Source organism: Lycorma delicatula, chromosome 2 (genome assembly GCF_047948215.1).
Source record: "Lycorma delicatula isolate Av1 chromosome 2, ASM4794821v1, whole genome shotgun sequence".
Lineage (NCBI taxonomy): Eukaryota > Metazoa > Arthropoda > Insecta > Hemiptera > Fulgoridae > Lycorma > Lycorma delicatula.
Genome location: NC_134456.1, coordinates 8470432 through 8487888, shown reverse-complemented (window position 1 = coordinate 8487888; position 17457 = coordinate 8470432). Strand labels below are relative to the sequence as shown.

General features: G+C 31.5%; 1 protein-coding gene across 3 annotated transcripts in view; it reads left to right on the top strand.

The window, feature by feature from the left end:
- LOC142320462 (breast cancer anti-estrogen resistance protein 3 homolog) overlaps window positions 1-17457 on the top strand; it is a 416915-nt gene that overhangs the window by 358030 nt on the left and 41428 nt on the right. For all 3 annotated transcript variants that reach the window (XM_075358261.1, XM_075358262.1, XM_075358263.1), the window contains one exon: window positions 1438-1498. In XM_075358261.1, the coding sequence (XP_075214376.1) occupies window positions 1438-1498 (61 nt within the window). The remainder of the gene's footprint in view (window positions 1-1437; window positions 1499-17457) is intronic.

Sequence of the window (17457 nt, the reverse complement as noted above, 5' to 3'; positions counted from 1 at the left end):
ATCTGTTGGGTAAAGGTTTTTTTTTTTAAATATTTTACAGTTAAACGGTAACCTAAAATTAGAATTTTTTTTTTTTTTTTTTTTTGTCTTCAGTCATTTGACTGGTTTGATGCAGCTCTCCAAGATTCCCTATCTAGTGCTAGTCGTTTCATTTCAGTATACCCTCTACATCCTACATCCCCAACAATTTGTTTTACATACTCCAAACGTGGCCTGCCTACACAATTTTTCCCTTCTACCTGTCCTTCCAATATTAAAGCGACTATTCCAGGATGCCTTAGTATGTGGCCTATAAGTCTGTCTCTTCTTTTAACTATATTTTTCCAAATGCCTCTTTCTTCATCTATCTGCCGCAATACCTCTTCATTTGTCACTTTACCACCCGTCTGATTTTTAACATTCTCCTATAGCACCGCATTTCAAAAGCTTCTAATCTTTTCTTCTCAGATACTCCGATCGTCCAAGTTTCACTTCCATATAAAACGACGCTCCAAACATAGACTTTCAAAAATCTTTTCCTGACGTTTAAATTAATTTTTGATGTAAACAAATTATATTTCTTACTGAAGGCTCGTTTAGCTTGTGCTATTCGGCATTTTATATCGCTCCTGCTTCGTCCATCTTTAGTAATTTTACTTCCCAAATAACAAAATTCTTCTACCTCCGTAATCTTTTCTCCTCCTATTTTCAAATTCAGCGGTCCATCTTTGTTATTTCTACTACATTTCATTACTTTTGTTTTGTTCTTGTTTATTTTCACGCGATAGTTCTTGCGTAGGACTTCATCTATGCCGTTCATTGTTTCTTCTAAATCCTTTTTACTCTCGGCTAGAATTACTATATCATCAGCAAATCGTAGCATCTTTATCTTTTCACCTTGTATTGTTACTCCGAATCTAAATTGTTCTTTAACATCATTAACTGCTAGTTCCATGTAAAGATTAAAAAGTAACGGAGATAGGGAACATCCTTGTCGGACTCCCTTTCTTATTACGGCTTCTTTCTTACGTTCTTCAATTATTACTGTTGCTGTTTGGTTCCTGTACATGTTAGCAATTGTTCTTGTATTTCTGTATTTGAACCCTAATTTTTTTTAAATGCTGAACATTTTATTCCAGTCTACGTTATCGAATGCCTTTTCTAGGTCTATAAACGCTAAGTATGTCGGTTTGTTTTTCTTTAATCTTCCTTTTACTATTAATCTGAGGCCTAAAATTGCTTCCCTTGTCCCTATACTTTTCCTGAAACCAAATTGGTCTTCTCCTAACACTTCTTCCAATCTCCTCTCAATTCTTCTGTATAGAATTCTAGTTAAGATTTTTGATGCAATTTAATATGGTCCTGTGTTTAAAGATAAATGATTATATAAATCATATACTGTAAAGACTTTTATATCCTATTGAAATGTTTCATATTTATGTATTTTATTTGTTTCAGGTCTGATATTCTTGTGGTCACAAACGTAATCCAGAGCAAAAGCCTATGCAACATAAAAATGGTAAATTTATAAATTATTGGTTTTTTTTTTAATTTAGGGATAAAAGATATATTAATTTGAATTATAATTTCCTTTTTTAACTTGTTAAAAAAAAAAACTTTATAAGTTATTAAAATTCTGAAATCCATTACTTTACTAAATAAATCACAAAAACTACTTTTTATAAAATATTACATTTTATTGAAATAACCTCTCCAGAATATTTCGTCACAAAAATGTTTTTTTTTTTTGTCGAAGTTTTTATATTCTATTAGCATTAAGTTTTATCCTTTGAAATTTTTCAATAAAATGTTTCCTACGATTAAAAAAACGGATTTCCAATTGGGATGGAATTTTTATACGAGTTACAAAAATATTTTCTTCGGCTTATAAAAAACTGAGATTTTAAATCACGAAAAGTTAATTTTGCCTAGGAGTAGGAGCTCCCATTTAAAAAAGTTTCTTATCAAAGTATGTCTTTGTAAAAGTTTCCGGTAAATGGGAATTAGTTTTCAGTTAGAACTTAAAAAAAAAACATTCCTTCGATTCTTGTTAAGAGGTATTAAAGTTTCTTCTGTATTATTGTTATTTGGCTAAACGAATTTTTGTTTGCGTGAACAAAAAAAAAGAAAAAAAAGAAGTTTAAAAAGGTAGGTTTTCTTATGCTAATCCAGGATGTATAGTCAAAGGATTTATATAACATATGTTAAAAATGTTTTTTTAATATCTAATTTTTTTCTTCTTCACGTATTTAATATAACTCTGTTATTTTCCACTTAATGATAAATATTGAAATGATATATTTTTTCTCGATATGAAAATGGATAGTAATTTACTAGATTATTTAATAGATTCCAGTGTTTTTATAACTCTGCCCTTTAACAAGCTCTCTTCAGGAGTAGATGAAATCGATCAGAATTATTTTCTTTTAAGAGTAATGTTTTTCATTGTATAGCCATTCCTTTTGTGAACATAGATTAAACATGCCACTTGTAGGACTGAATCACTTAAAGTTAGTTCGGCTTGTCTTGCTACTTGTAAGTAATTATGCTATTATATAAGCAAAACAAAACTATTTTGAAAAGTTGGATTCTCTTACGATAATTTAATATTTAGCTAGGATTTGAATCAATACACACACACAGAGAGAGAGAGAGAGAGAGAGAGAGGGAGAGAGAGAATTCCACGGAGAAATTTTCAGGACATGTTCTACTGATGAAAACAATGAAAAACGTTCATATAAACTTAGGTCTGAAAAACGTTTTTTTTTCGTGTTACGGCTAGCAAAATATTTCGCTCGGATTTCAGCTCTTCTTAAAAACAGAAGCCCTTCTGTAATTTTTGGGACCCAAATTAAGGAGTGAAGTTGGTGGTGGTTTTTCTTATGTAATTTGAGCTGGGAAACAGGATAAACAGATTCCAGAACTGTGTAACTCTAGTAGTTTTTAAAATAACAGATGTAAAACACAAAATTCGTTGTTGAAAAAGAATTTTCTTTTAGTTTTGTCGTACAATATTATACTTAAATCACTAATAAATGTCTAAGATTTAGAAACAAAACTTGTAGAAAATTTAATTTTAAGAAATTAATGTAAATATAGCCAATAAATATTAATTAAAAATGTTTAAAAATCGGGTTTCTTATAGAAACAAAACAGACGAAAAATAGAAAAAATATCGTATTATTCTTTCTGCGCCTAATCAAAATTATTCTTAATGAAATAAACAAAAAAAATAAAACACATGAAATGATAAATAGTGACAGAATAACAAACCTGAGTTGCAGCAGTTTTTCGAAATTTCCTCATTCACAATATACACAGCACTATGCCCGACGTAAAATATTTCCGGTGGCTTTCCGTATCATTACAAGATCGTTTCGTATAAATTCAGTAGCATTTGATAATTTAATGAGTAACTGTTCTTTAGTATTAACTTTTTGTTGGTGTACTATAAGGCAAATAGAAATTATTTTTTCTCATTTTCTCATAAACCTGGAATGATATATTTGCTGTTGTATATATATATATATATATATATCTATATCGTTTTCTGGGATGACTAATTGCGACATTTGATATGCGTATAAGTTTTCAGCTGGATTTTTTGAGTAATTATCCACGCTTACGATTAAACCTTAACATTTTTGTAGTAATACTACTTTTTTTTTTAAATTACCATTCGTTTTAATGTTGTTTAGGTTTTTTTTTTAATTGGCCATTAATTGTTTCTGATATTAAGCACTTAATTGTTTAAATACTATTTATTTCCCTTATTTATTATATAATCATACAAATAAGAAAATAAGAGGAATGACGTAGACACTTAACGTTTCGGCTGCTACAACGTTACTAGTTTTTTCTTTTATGTTCCTTATTAATGCAAGAACTTAAGAATACGTTTCAAGGATTTCTGAGCGTCTCCTTTTTTTCACTGTTTAGCTTTTCTTTGAATTATTAATGCGAGCTAAAGATCGATCGTAGAACTCCGGTTGTACGAGGAGTCGTTTGCGCGTACCCCTTATTTATCCAGGAAATCTAGAATTTTTAATCTTCTCGTACAAATCCTTCGTTGTATATTGTGTTAATATTTTTTTTTAACTTTTTGTATTTTTAGATTTTTAATTTTACCAGGATTATCGTCAAAAAAAATTATTTTTTCCTAATTTCTAGGTAAGTAGTTTTTAGTTTTTCGTCTCTGATAGTATACTAAAGCAAAAAATCTATTTCTGTCGGACAAAAAATGACACCAGCACATTTATGTATTTTTAGACTTAGTAAGTTTATAATATGTTATATAAGTATAAATTATTATTATTAACATAAGTATAGATTATTATTATTAAGCTACATATTACAGATTATTAAATCCTCTCTCTTTCTGGCAGGTAAAACACTCTTTCTGTGTTTATGTAAGCTTGTTTGTACCTACATATTATGCATCTAAATCTTATCTAATCTTATTTATATTTAAAGAAACAGGTTTAATCTATAATTGAAAATATTTGATACGGTAGTTCATTTCTCAGCCGGACTGAAATTATTACATTGTTGAAAAAATTTGATGAGTTTGGTGGGAGATAGTATAAGGTTGATTTAATGAAAATTTCGTACAAAAGTTTTTAATTATTTATAAAAGAAGAAATTTATAAATACCATAATAATTAAAAAGGTTTTCTCTGTAATTAAAAACGATTCTTCGGCTTATAAAATATGGCTTTATTCGTTGTCATTTTTAATAAATTGTCGAACCATTTAAAAATCCATACACGTTATTAAAAACGTTTATAACCGAAACAATATTGTGAATGAATTGTAAAGTAATAGCAGATTAAAACATTAAACAAAAAAAATCTGTATTTTTGTATTTTATGCATCCTGTTCAACTTAAACATAAATATGGGCTGGAATAGTTTTCATTAATGTGTTCTGGATTGTGAATTATTTTTTATAATTATTAGTATGTTCCCGAATATGCTTTATGTAATGCGTTTACATTTTAAACATTATTAATAAAAATCTTAGGTTGTATTATTGTTTCTTATAATCCATCAAGGTAAATTCAAAGACAGTTTTTTTTTCAACAACTATATTGAAAACCTACTCGATCCTGGGATTACAAGATCTTGTAAGGGTGGCCAATAGGTAATAAATTACACTTTAACGCGCCGTAACATCTAGCAATGTAGGCATGAAAAGAAAACAGATGGCTTATTTTATAACAAACACTCTTAAATTTCGGTTTTCCATTTTGTGATGAACTGGCATGCCGTTAGCGTTAATACAGACCTGTAATCGAAAATACACATTTTCACACGATTTTGCACACAGTTCATGAGAAACAGGAATAAATTCCTCATTAATCACGTCCTTTAGGTCCAGTAGGGTGTCAGTCTTGCAGGAATTAATTTTGTCCTTTAAGCAGACCCGCAGGAATAAATCTAGTGGAGTGAGGTCAGAAGAGCGGGCCGATCATTCAATTAGCCCGCGACATCCGATCCAACGTATAGGGATTGCCTGGTACAACCGATTCTGTACTATTGTGGCATAATGAGGGGAAGTTCCATCCTGCTGCCACCGGAACTGATCAAAGAGGTCTCTCTCTTGGAGTAAATGGTAAATAGTGTCCCTAATGAGCTCCAAGTAATTTGACGCCATCTTCAAAGATGAAAGGGCAATGATTTCTTGGTACATAACACCTCCCCAGACCATGATACCCGGGCTTTTATCATCGTACTCGATTACCACATTTGGATTCGATGTACGTCAGTAAACACAATTATGTCTGTTTACACTACCGGACAGGTGAAATTTGGTTTCATCAGGCTACACCGCACTCTGTTCCAACTGTGGGTCTTCTTCCAACTTGGTGAGCCACTCTTCAGCAAACTGCAGGCGGCGATCAATAAAAATAAAACACTTATGAAACATTGCAATATGACATCTTTGTTATATATATATATGTTAAAAGTTAAAGGTAATGCACTTCTGCTAGAAGTTATGGAATTCAAACTGTGGTCTACTATTTATAGACCACCCGTATAAAAAAATATTTGTGTAATATATTGTGATGAGTACATGTAATACTTGCGCCTTTGGTAAAATTAAGCCAGATTGTAGTTCTTGGGGCCCAGATCTAGGGGTTAACGTAGTGGTTTTATAGGAAAACAAAATTTAAAAAAAAATCTGATGTGGGCACTACATGACTTCCTTGTACGCATATTAAAGTACATATGTTTTTTATATTTTTATATTTTTTATTACTTTTTCATATTTCTTTTTGTTATTATTGAAGTATTATTTATTGTAGAATTTTTTACAATCGGAAGTTAATTATTAATAAATCAATATATTTAAATTAAAAATAAAAAAGTTATAAAAAAAAATCGAAACTAAGTCGGATCGAACCGATCTGCCTTCCCCTTGTAATATCCAAATATTTCATTAATTAAAATTTCACGCGGCTATAACTGGAACCAATGAAAGGTACTACTACTTATATATATCGTTGAAAATCTCTCAATGACAGCATATTACTGCAGTTAAGAAAAAGTCCAAACTCCAATTTTTTCTGGATTTTGGTCTTTTTTTGGTCCCCTTTGGTCCAGTTGATTGTAATCAAAACAGGAGGTGCATAACTAGATGTTACAGCAGTCCTGAATCCAAAATTTCAACAACCTACGGCAAACTCGTTTCCGAGTTATGCTAGATACGTAGGTACGTACGTGTAGTCGTCACGCCGAAACTAATGAAAATGGATTCAGGGATGGTCAAAATGGATATTTCCGTTGAAATGTGAAAACCGAAATTTTTCGCAATTACAATACAAATAAAAATAGGTCCCAGAATTGTATTTTTAGTAGTTTTCTGGTGAAATCTGGAAAAAAGACAAAAAATTGTGGTCGATAAAACACACAATTTTATATTGGGCGTAAAATAATTTTGTTAAATGAGTAATAAATATATAAATGTTTTAAACAAAACTAGTAGAAAATTTGATAAAACTAATTACAAACGAAAGAATTTCGAAGTTTATTAGAAACAAAGAACATCAAAATTACATGTTATTTGTCCTAAATTATTTTGTAAGATTATTATTTTTGCTATTATTACAAAATATTTTGAGAAAATATTTTAAAAGTGGTAACAGCCAACCGATATAACAATGGTTTGGAACAGTAGAATTCTTTTTATTGTCTGCAATTCTCGATTAGTTCTAGGCAATTGAGCTCGCACTATAATATGAAAAGATGACACTTTTTAATAACATTACCAAGCTATCCATGCTGAATAAACTGGATGTTCATACTATGTTAAGTTCGCAGCCGTTCGAAAAATATAACGTTGCTGATTTAGGACTTCCTATACATAATAGTTTGTGGTATATATTTTTATTCTTAATATTATAATAGGATAGGCCTTACATGATATGATTTAATGCAAATTTTTATAAGTAATTAATTTATTGGTTCATATTTTTTTTTTATCGGACAAAAAAAAAGATATAATTTTTTTTTTTGTCCGATTGAAAACCATTTAAGCTTTCTAATGTACTGAGGTTGTATATCATTTTTGTTACACAATTATTTTTGTATTGCTGAATCAAATAAATTTAAAATCTATATCGTGTTGGTTGCGTAGAGTATCGGTGAATAAAATCAGGGATGCAAAAGAAATTTATGACTATCCCGTCGGTTTATAAAATTAAAATTCAGATTTATTACCGACCAGCAAAATACCCGTGCATCCTTTACCGATTTAATATATAATATATTTTATTTATATGAAAAACTTAATAATTCAAATAAAGGTTACATTTTTATTGATTAAAAACGTTTTAATGCTAGAACAAAAAAATGTAATATGAACTATTATATAATCTATAATAGTATGCAAAATACTAATGACTAATAGTACGGGGGGGTAAATGGAAAACTGATCCCAAAACGGCCAATCACAAAATGGATCTATGATTAAATTAAAGAAGTAAAAAAAATCCAGGAAAAAGTTGTATAACTCTTCTGGAGAAGTTGCGGGATCTGTGGACACCCCATCCCCCAAATCCGTTGACCAATTGTAACCAAAATTAAACGTCATTAATCACCCATTCTCAAAAGTTATCGTTCAAAATTTCATGAAAATTGATTAATCCTAACTAAAGATTTTTAAAAAAATGATAAATAAGAAAAAAGGGGGAAATATTAGGGTTACTGTACCCCGCCCGTGAATGAAATTGCTTCAATACATAACATAAGTAATATATTTTTGTAATAGAATCATCTAATTAGTAAAAAATATGACTTTGAGCCCAAAAACGACAAAGTGAAAACTTATTTTTCCGCCAACCCTTTTAATGGGGTTTTGATAAGACCAAACATCATTAGTAAGTTTCTTAGATGCCTTAAAAGGGCATTAAATTATTTGAATAAATCTACTACTCTTTGAGTAAAATTTTACTCTTGATTGATTTCTACTCCTTGCACCCTTGATAGATTGTGACCAGGATTAAATTATAGGATTATTATCATATAAAAGTATTGTAATCGGTTCAATTTGGTCATATGCGGTTCCACTGGATCTTGACGTTTTGACACCTGAGAAATCCAAAAAACCGGGTGGAAATTTTCCGGATGTTGATATGTACAGTGTCGCACTCTAAATCACTTTATATTTCCAAAACTAGTGGATCGATTTTGACCAAACTTTGTTAGATTACTTCTATATATGGAGCATTAATTCAATTAAATTTTCAAGTTAAAAGGTCCAGGAGGTGAGGCTGTCGAGCAAGGTCAACCTCAGTATATCGATATCTCCTCATTTTTCTTAGGCACATTTGTTAACAATTAAAAAATATGAATATTTGCAAAATCGCACCCCCCCCACCCTACAAAAATGTTCTAAAATAGTAGCTAAGTGGGCATACTGCGTCAATAATACTCCTTGTCACTCCTTGTCATCCCAACCCCGTAGGGGAAGCACCCGTCTTGTGACGTTTCCGGTCGCTACACCCTCCCCTGTTCGTAGCCCTGATGGGAATCGTCTTTCGTTCTCTAACTTTTTACATCTCACAGTAATAAGCCAGGCCTGGTTGGGATGCGTATAAGATTGCGCATACGATTAGTTTTTATTCGGGATTCATAAACATATCATATTTATTTATAAAAATTAATTTGAAGGTACGGAAGGTTTCGAAAACTCCTATGTTAAAGATTATAGAAGTAGCGTCGCCGCCTCTCTGTCAAGTTGTATTTGTCAGAGGGGGCTCTAGCGCCGCCTCTCCATAAAAATAAAAGTTATATATTAAATTTATTAAACTAATGCATTAATATAATGTAAAAGAAAACTTTCAGAAATGAAACCCTGCACCAAGACGCATTTTTTTAATGCACCATTAAATATGTCTACAAATTTACCGTTTTAAGATTATTTGAACAAAAAATTATTCCTGAAATAAATATTGTAAAGTACACCAATCACACTATAATCTCATTTAAAGTAAAACGATTAAATTATTTTTTCTTTCGACGTGTTTAAAATTTGAGAATACTCAAATTACCAATATAAATTTTTTTCATTAAAATATATATTAGGAGAACTAAAAAATAATAAATTTGTATTTCTAAGAATATCCTACGTTAATTGGTTGAAAAGCTAACTGTAAATCATTAAAACCGTCATGAAAAACCTTATTGATATCTTGACAATATTATAATAAAAGAGTTTTACTTTAAAACAGGCCTTTTTTACTTCCTTGTACGAAGTAAAGCTATTGGAATCGCGAAAAATTTCGGTTTTGCAGATTTCCACGGAAATATCCATTTTGACCATCTCTGAATCCAATTTGACTAGTTTAGACGTGACGTCTGTACGTATCTCGCATAACTCAAAGCCGATTAGCCGTAGGATGTTAAAATTTTAGATTTAGAACTGTTGTAACTTCTAGTTGTGCCGACCCCTTTTGATTGCAATCGAATGGACCAAAAGTGTCAAAAAAAGCCCAAAATCCAAAAAAAAGTTGGATTTTTTAACTGTAATAATAAGCCCTCACTGAGAGGTTTTCAACGATATAACATTATTAAGTGGTACTTTTTACATTGGTTCCAGAGTTATTGCCAAATGAAATTTTAATTAATGAATTATTTGGATCTTGCAAGGGGAAGGCAGATCGGTTCGATCCGACTTCGTTTCGATTTTTTTTTTAACGATTCGAACAGATGTTCAAATCGAACTTCATATACGTATATATTTTTTAATAATACTGATTTATTAATAATTATTAACCTCTGCTTGTAAAAACAGTTTTAAGATAAATAATAAATTCAATAATAATATTTTTTTTAAATATGAAAATAATATCGGAACTTTTTAATGAAATAAAATTTTTTGTATTTTCATTAAAAAAAAAATGTGTATATTTAATTTTAATAGGGTTACAAGGAAGTCATTTGGTGTCTACATCAGATTTTATTTTAAATTATCGACGGATGAAATCAAACTACGTGTTTAGATTGTTAAATTATTTTATTTTAATAAGAAATAATTTTTTTAAATGTTTAATTAAAATATGAATATTTTTTTAAAGCGTATTCGTTGTATTTAAATTTGAACGTTAAATATCACTTAAATTAAGTGATAGTATGTTAACAAATTATTTATTATATCCCCATTATTGTAAACTGTAATTTATTATATTATATCCAACGGTATGCGTGAGGTTATTATTATAGAGCATAGTTGAACAATATTGTATGCGATCCGTTGATTTGATGACGTTTATTGTTTTTATGTCATATCTGTAATCGTTATTGTACTGCATTAAATCTTAAATTACATTATTATATTATATACAATAACTGTTAATACATATCGGAAGCTATGACAGATGTGATTAGATTGAGAAACAGGAGTGACAGATATTCAATGAATGAATGAATGGACGTCCTTGTTAATAGAGAGCGAGATCGATAGATGCAAGCTATTTTAAACAAACGATGAATAATTTTTAGATTAAAAAAATTTTATCTAGTCATTCCACGATTTCTTTCCTCTTAGGTATCTTTTCCAAAATTCATTTTATTAATTTTATTTTTTTCGCATCGCAGTTATAGAGCTCTGCTGGAAGAAGGAAAGTTCGGGATAAGTAAAAAAATGGGCTATGGGTTTTGTTTGCATTTGTCAACTTTTCATGATTCAGGGACCCCAAAAAACGAAAAAGTGTGACTGGGGTAATGTACGCATGTGCATTTTTGAATCTTAATAACTTTTGACTGGATAAACCGATTTTGATGAAATTTTGTATAAAAACTCGTGTACTATTCGACAAAATTATGTTAAATTCTTGGAGAAGTGCAGCACTGTTATTTTCTTTGGGTACAGTAAATCAATATTTTTAGTACCCTTATGATTTCATTAAAAATTGATTTTGGGAAGCAAATTTCTACCTAAAAACTTTAATTTATCCGGTAAGTTATGTATAGCTATACTTTGAGAGCAGTAGCCTACATATAATTACTAAAAAACTATTTACAATTATTGAAATTTTATAGGCACGCAGCGCAGGCGAAGTCGCGACGGATTATGATAGTACAATTTATAATACAGAGGTGCTAATCTTCAAGAGTGTTACAATTACAGAAATAAAAAAAAAAAAAAAAAAGAAAAAAAGACCAATATTTTCGCTGGAGTTACCTCTAGAAATAATTATTTAGAATAAATGTTATTAGATTTATACCCAAAAGAAATAATACAAGAATTGCGCGAAAATTTATGACGAGTATATTCAATTCTAAACTACTGACGTAAACTTTAACCAGTTCTATTTTCACATCCTTGTGCGAAGTAAAGAAACTATTGTGATTACAAAAAATTTCAGTTTTCAGATTTCAACGGAAATATCCATTCTGACCATCCCTGAATTCATTTTGACTAATTTGGGTGTGACGTCTGTACGTACGTATGTATCTCGCATAACTCAATAACGATAAGCTGTAGGATGTTGAAATTTTGGATTTAAGACGGTTGTAACATCTAGCTTTGCATTTCTCCTTTTGATTGCAATCGACTGGACCAAAAGTGTCCAAAAAAAGGCCAAAATCCAAAACATTTGGATTTTGGACTTTTTTTTAACTGCAGTAATAAGCTCTCATTCATAGCTTTTCAACGATATATCATAAATGGTACTTATTTTCATCGGTTCCAGAGTTATAGCCAAATAAAATTTTAATTAATGAAATATTTGGATCTTACAAGGGGAAGGCACATCGGTTTGAATCCGATTTCATCTCTGTTTTTAACTTTTTTTTAATTTAAATATATTGATTTATTAATAATTATTAATCTCTGATTTTTTAAAAAAAGTACGGTAAATATTAATTTAATAATAACAATTAAAAAAGGAAAAAATATCAGAAGTTATTAATGAAACAAAATTGTATGTACTTTTCATTTTAAAAAAAAACTGTTTCCAAATCAGATTTTTTATTTTAAAATTACTTTTGTGGTGCTGTACTGCTCAAGGCTTTACCGTGCGTTCCTTTCGATCCATCCAGGAAAATGGTCGGTGAGATTACGTTTTTTCAATTATACAGTAGTATACTTACCATCCAAACCTGATATACGAGGTGTGTGAAAAAGTAATGGGATTGGTAACACTGCGAGCGATCTGGCAACGCTGTGTCTACCGGTCTATGCTAGACCGGTTTGTTCATAACCTCCATATGCTCAGTACGAGTTTCAACTCTGTTCAGCCATCACATTATTTTTAACAGCGCATCAGTGAAGTTGTGTTTTTATTGTGTGTTACGAAAATGGAGCATCGGAAATTAGAGCGACGTTGTGCAATCAAGTTTTGTGTTAAAATTGGGAAATCCGCGAGTGTGGCCTTTGAAAAGTTGAAACAGGCCTATGGGGAACATTGCTTATCAAGAGCACAAGTTTTCCGCGGGCACAAATCATTTTTGGAAGGCCGACAACACGATGAAGATCAACCTCGCTCAGGGAGACCTTCAACTTCAAAATCTGACGAAAACGTTGAGCGTGTGAGGGTTATTGTGAGATCAGACCGTCGTTTAACAATAAGGATGATGAGTGAACTGTTAAATTTAAACGCTTTCACCGTTCATCAAATTTTGACAGACGATTTGGACATGCGAAAGGTGTGCGAAATCGGTGCCGAAAAACCTCACAACGGAACAGAAGGAAAATCGAAGAAACATGTGCGTTGATCTTCTTGAGAGGATTGACAATGACCAAGAATTCTTCAATCGTGTGATCACAGGTGATGAATCCTGGATATTTGAGTGCGATCCTGAAACAAAGCGAAGAGTGGAGAGTCATCTCCTCCACCGAAAAAATGTAGAAGTAGGAAATTAAAGATCAAAACCGTGCTGATTTGCTTTTTTGACAGTAGAGATATCGTGCATAAAGAATTTGTTCTTCCAGGACAAAATGTCAGCCAAGTGTTTTACAAAGGTGTCCTTGAAAGGCTCAGGAAAAGAGTGATTCGCGTGAGACCAGACATTACAGACAAGCGGATGCTTCATGACAATGCTCCGTGTCACACGGCCATTTCCGTCAGGGAAATTTTGACCTCAAAACGCATTCCTACGGTTCTTCAACCCCCCTATTCACCTGATTTAAGTCCTTGTGACTTTTTCCTTTTCCCGAAATTGAAAAATGTCTTAAAAGGACGTCATTTTGAAACTCTGGAGAACATTCAAAAGACTGTGACCGACCGGTTAAAAGCCCTACCAGTTGAAGCCTTCCAGCGCTGCTACCAGGAGTGGGAACAACGACTCCGCCGGTGTATAGGTGGCCAAGGGAACTACTTTGAAGGGGATAATTTTGTTGTTTGAAAAAAATAAAAACTTTGGGTAAGTAAAAGTCAGTCTCATTACTTTTCTCACACACCTCGTATAGTGGACAAAATTATTATGCACAATCAAAGTAAAATATTTATTTATATTACGTCTTTTTGAGCATTAAGATAAAAAGGCCAATGAAAAGTACATATAGTTCTACATTTTATTTGAATTATCAATCTAGCAGACTTACAAGCTATTAAATTTATTATTAGTTAATTAAATATTTACAGTTGACAAGTTATATTAAAACTACCTGTAGAACTCAAACACAATGGGATATTAGAGGAAGAGGGAAGGATGGAGTTAACGGGTATCTCATTTCTCAATTAACGGTTCCCTAGGAATTGACAAGAAAAATACAGCAATTAAAAGTGAGTCTTTGCTTTAAAAAAAAATTAGCTGGAAAATTCTTCGAAAGTTAAAATTATATCCTCCTTTTCCTGTCTAATTTATCACTATATATTTTGTTTAATTTTATTTAAGCATACTTCAAAATTACAATAAATCTTTAAAAAACAAAGACTGACAACAAGTTGTAATACCTTCCTGGCATTGGTAATTTGTTCTTATATAGTGGATAAATAATGATAAATGAAAAATTTAGCTAAAATTTCTTTTTTGGGGTGGCAGTAATTTATGATGAAGGTTTATTGTAAAATTATCAATATGTATGTTTAAATCATTCGTTTTCAAAAAGTGCGATAACATCTCCTTGTGGGCGCTGGAGGCCTTCAGGGGGGCGGTGGAAGGCCCACAGAAAATTGGGGATGTTCAGGTGGTCTAAGAAGGCAATGGCTGATTAAAAAAAGAAGAAATTATGCTTTCCTGATACTTGAAACTAAAATGTAAAGTAAACTGTAAGTTTCAACTCGGTAATAGGATATGCAATGTTTAAAAATAGTAACTGCAATTGCTGTTTTTAAGAGCGCATCTTATAAACGGCAATTGCAATTATTATTATTATTAACAGATAGTAAGTAAAAACTTTGGGGAGCGCTAGAAAATTTTTGATTCTCAATGTGGGGGATGGGCAAAAAAGTTTGAGAATCAATGGTTTAAAAAACCAAAAAAACGTAAAAAAAATTTAAAAAAAAATTGCTGATTTTTTTCTGATTCTCTCCAAAATCGCCTTCCAATAATTTTTTTTGATGTTTCTACGTTTCTATGTTAAATGGAAAAACTAAAAAACGTCCACAGAAGAATGTACAATCAATGAAAAGTTACCCAAGATTTCTTTTTTGCGGCGTTTTTTTGTGTTTATTAACCATTTAACTAAGTTATTATACGTCAAACATAAAAACAGAATTTTTCCCCCAAGTTATTGGTTTAAACCTAAGATTTCTCAATAACTACCGCAGATACACTTCTGGAATCGATTTTTCAAGTCAAAAACAATAAGAAATCGCTAATTATGTTCCTTAATTAACTTCCATATAAGTTCAATGCGACATCATTCCACATGGTGTAGCTGAAATCCGACCGAAATCTTTCACCAGCTGTAACTCGCAAATGAAGCGTTTAGGAAATATGCTTATAAATGAACTTTTTTCTTATTATTTTCACGAGCAGAATAGATTATAAAAGTCCCGGTAGTACTTCGTTATATACTCTGCATAAGCCTTTTCCTAAAATATTCTATGCTGTCTATCACCGTTATCACATTTCGTGGCCGGCATGCCTAACAAATAAGACTCTCTGATACGTTCAACATTTTCTTCAGACACCCGCGGTCGTCCTATACTCTTCCCTTTACGCAGAAATTTGGTCGTTTAAAACCGATTAAGCCAACGACGAATGTTATTGTCATTCGGATATTGTCATTTGGATAAAAGTTTACAATTAAACTTTTGCGGAACGCACGTCGAACTGTAACTATAGATTCACATTTAGCATACTGCAGAACAATTGCAGGTTTTCTCTTCAGGATCGCCGTCTTTGCTAGTGGCGCTGACAAGCGATAATATAGGGTTTAATCTACTGCCATGCGCGCAACAAACACTGTTCCTTTCTTCTTTTTGATTCTAGTCTTAGATCAATATTGGATATCTTATCCAAGATATATTATAACAAATTAAAATCCCAATATTTTTGTTTTGTTTACCCAGTAGTTTAAATGAAAAGAGCTGTGAGGGAAAATCTTGAAATTATTCGAGAAACCAGTTTATGAAATACAGCTTCAGTTTCTAAGTTCCGGGAAAGTATAGCAACTCTGCTCTCAGCCTTTTTTAAAAAAATGTTTTAAAACCGAAGAAATTGATCTGCTTAATTCTTGAAACGTTCTGATATTAAAAGCGGAACTGTGCTTTTTTCATATATTGAATTAAATTTATAAATTACTTATAGTATGAAAAAAAAAATTAGTTTTAATTTACAGTAGATAATTGAATTACTGTTGTATATTATCACATACACAATGCATCTGTACGTATAGCAACATATCCCCTTTACACAAAGAGCAATATACAACCTTTATCTGACAGAAACGAAACGAGCAGCCGTTTCGGTTACGTCGTGTAATTATTTTTATCGTTCGTATAGAGGAGAGCAGGTTAAAAGGCCCCGATTCCCAGTCCCCTAGGTGTACATACTCGATCGATGTCCTCTTCGTTCATCCCTCTCATTTTTTGTTTGTAATCTGTCCTCTGGGCATTCAGTCTTTTTATTAGCATTGAATATAATACAGTTATTGTCGAAAAATAAAATCTTTATCGAGTATTGTTGATTTTAAAATTCATTTCATTTGAAAAAGTGAAAAGTAATTAATGAAAAAGATTGGAGGAAGATAATAAAATTATTATATTTATTAGAATTTTATGGGAAAGATTTTTTTATCAAAATAATAGTAGGGACGTAGCTAAGTGAATAACGAATGTGATATGGGCTATAAAAAGATGTAAACTTGGGATATTTAAATCACTGTCAATTATAAATTTTATTTCCCCGACGATATAGTTTCATTGTTTCATTTTATAGTATACTATACGAAGGAAATTAAACTAACCGGGTCAAATATTACATGCCGAGATTTTTGGAGATTTTGATGTTTCATGATCCCCTTTAACCAAAAGAACACAATTCTAGCAATGAAAAATTCTGGAAGACTGTATATAACATATTCTCTCTTTTTTCTGTTTAGCCTTCGGAATTACCGTGAAGTATTATTTCAGAGGATGATATGTATGAATGTAAATGAAGTGTAGTTTTGTACGATCTTAGTTCGACCATCCCTGCCGGCCTCCGTGGCGCGAGTGGTAGCGTCTCTGCCTTTCATCCGGAGGTCCTGGGTTCGAATCCCGGTCAGGCATGGCATTTTCACACACATTACAAATCGTTCATCTCATCCTCTGAAGCAATACCTAATGGTGGTCTCGGAGATTAAAAAAAAAAAAAAATCGACCATCCTTGAGTTGGGTGTTTAATTGAAACCTTACCACCAAAGAACACCGGTATTCACGATCTAGTATTCAAATTCATATAAAAGTAAGTAATCCACTTTACTAGGATTTGAACCTTAGAACTCTCGGCTTCGAAATCAGTTGATTTGCGATAACGAGTTCACCACTAGATCAACCTGGTGGGTGGTGTATAGTATATTGGCTGTTTTTTCTTGACATTTCTA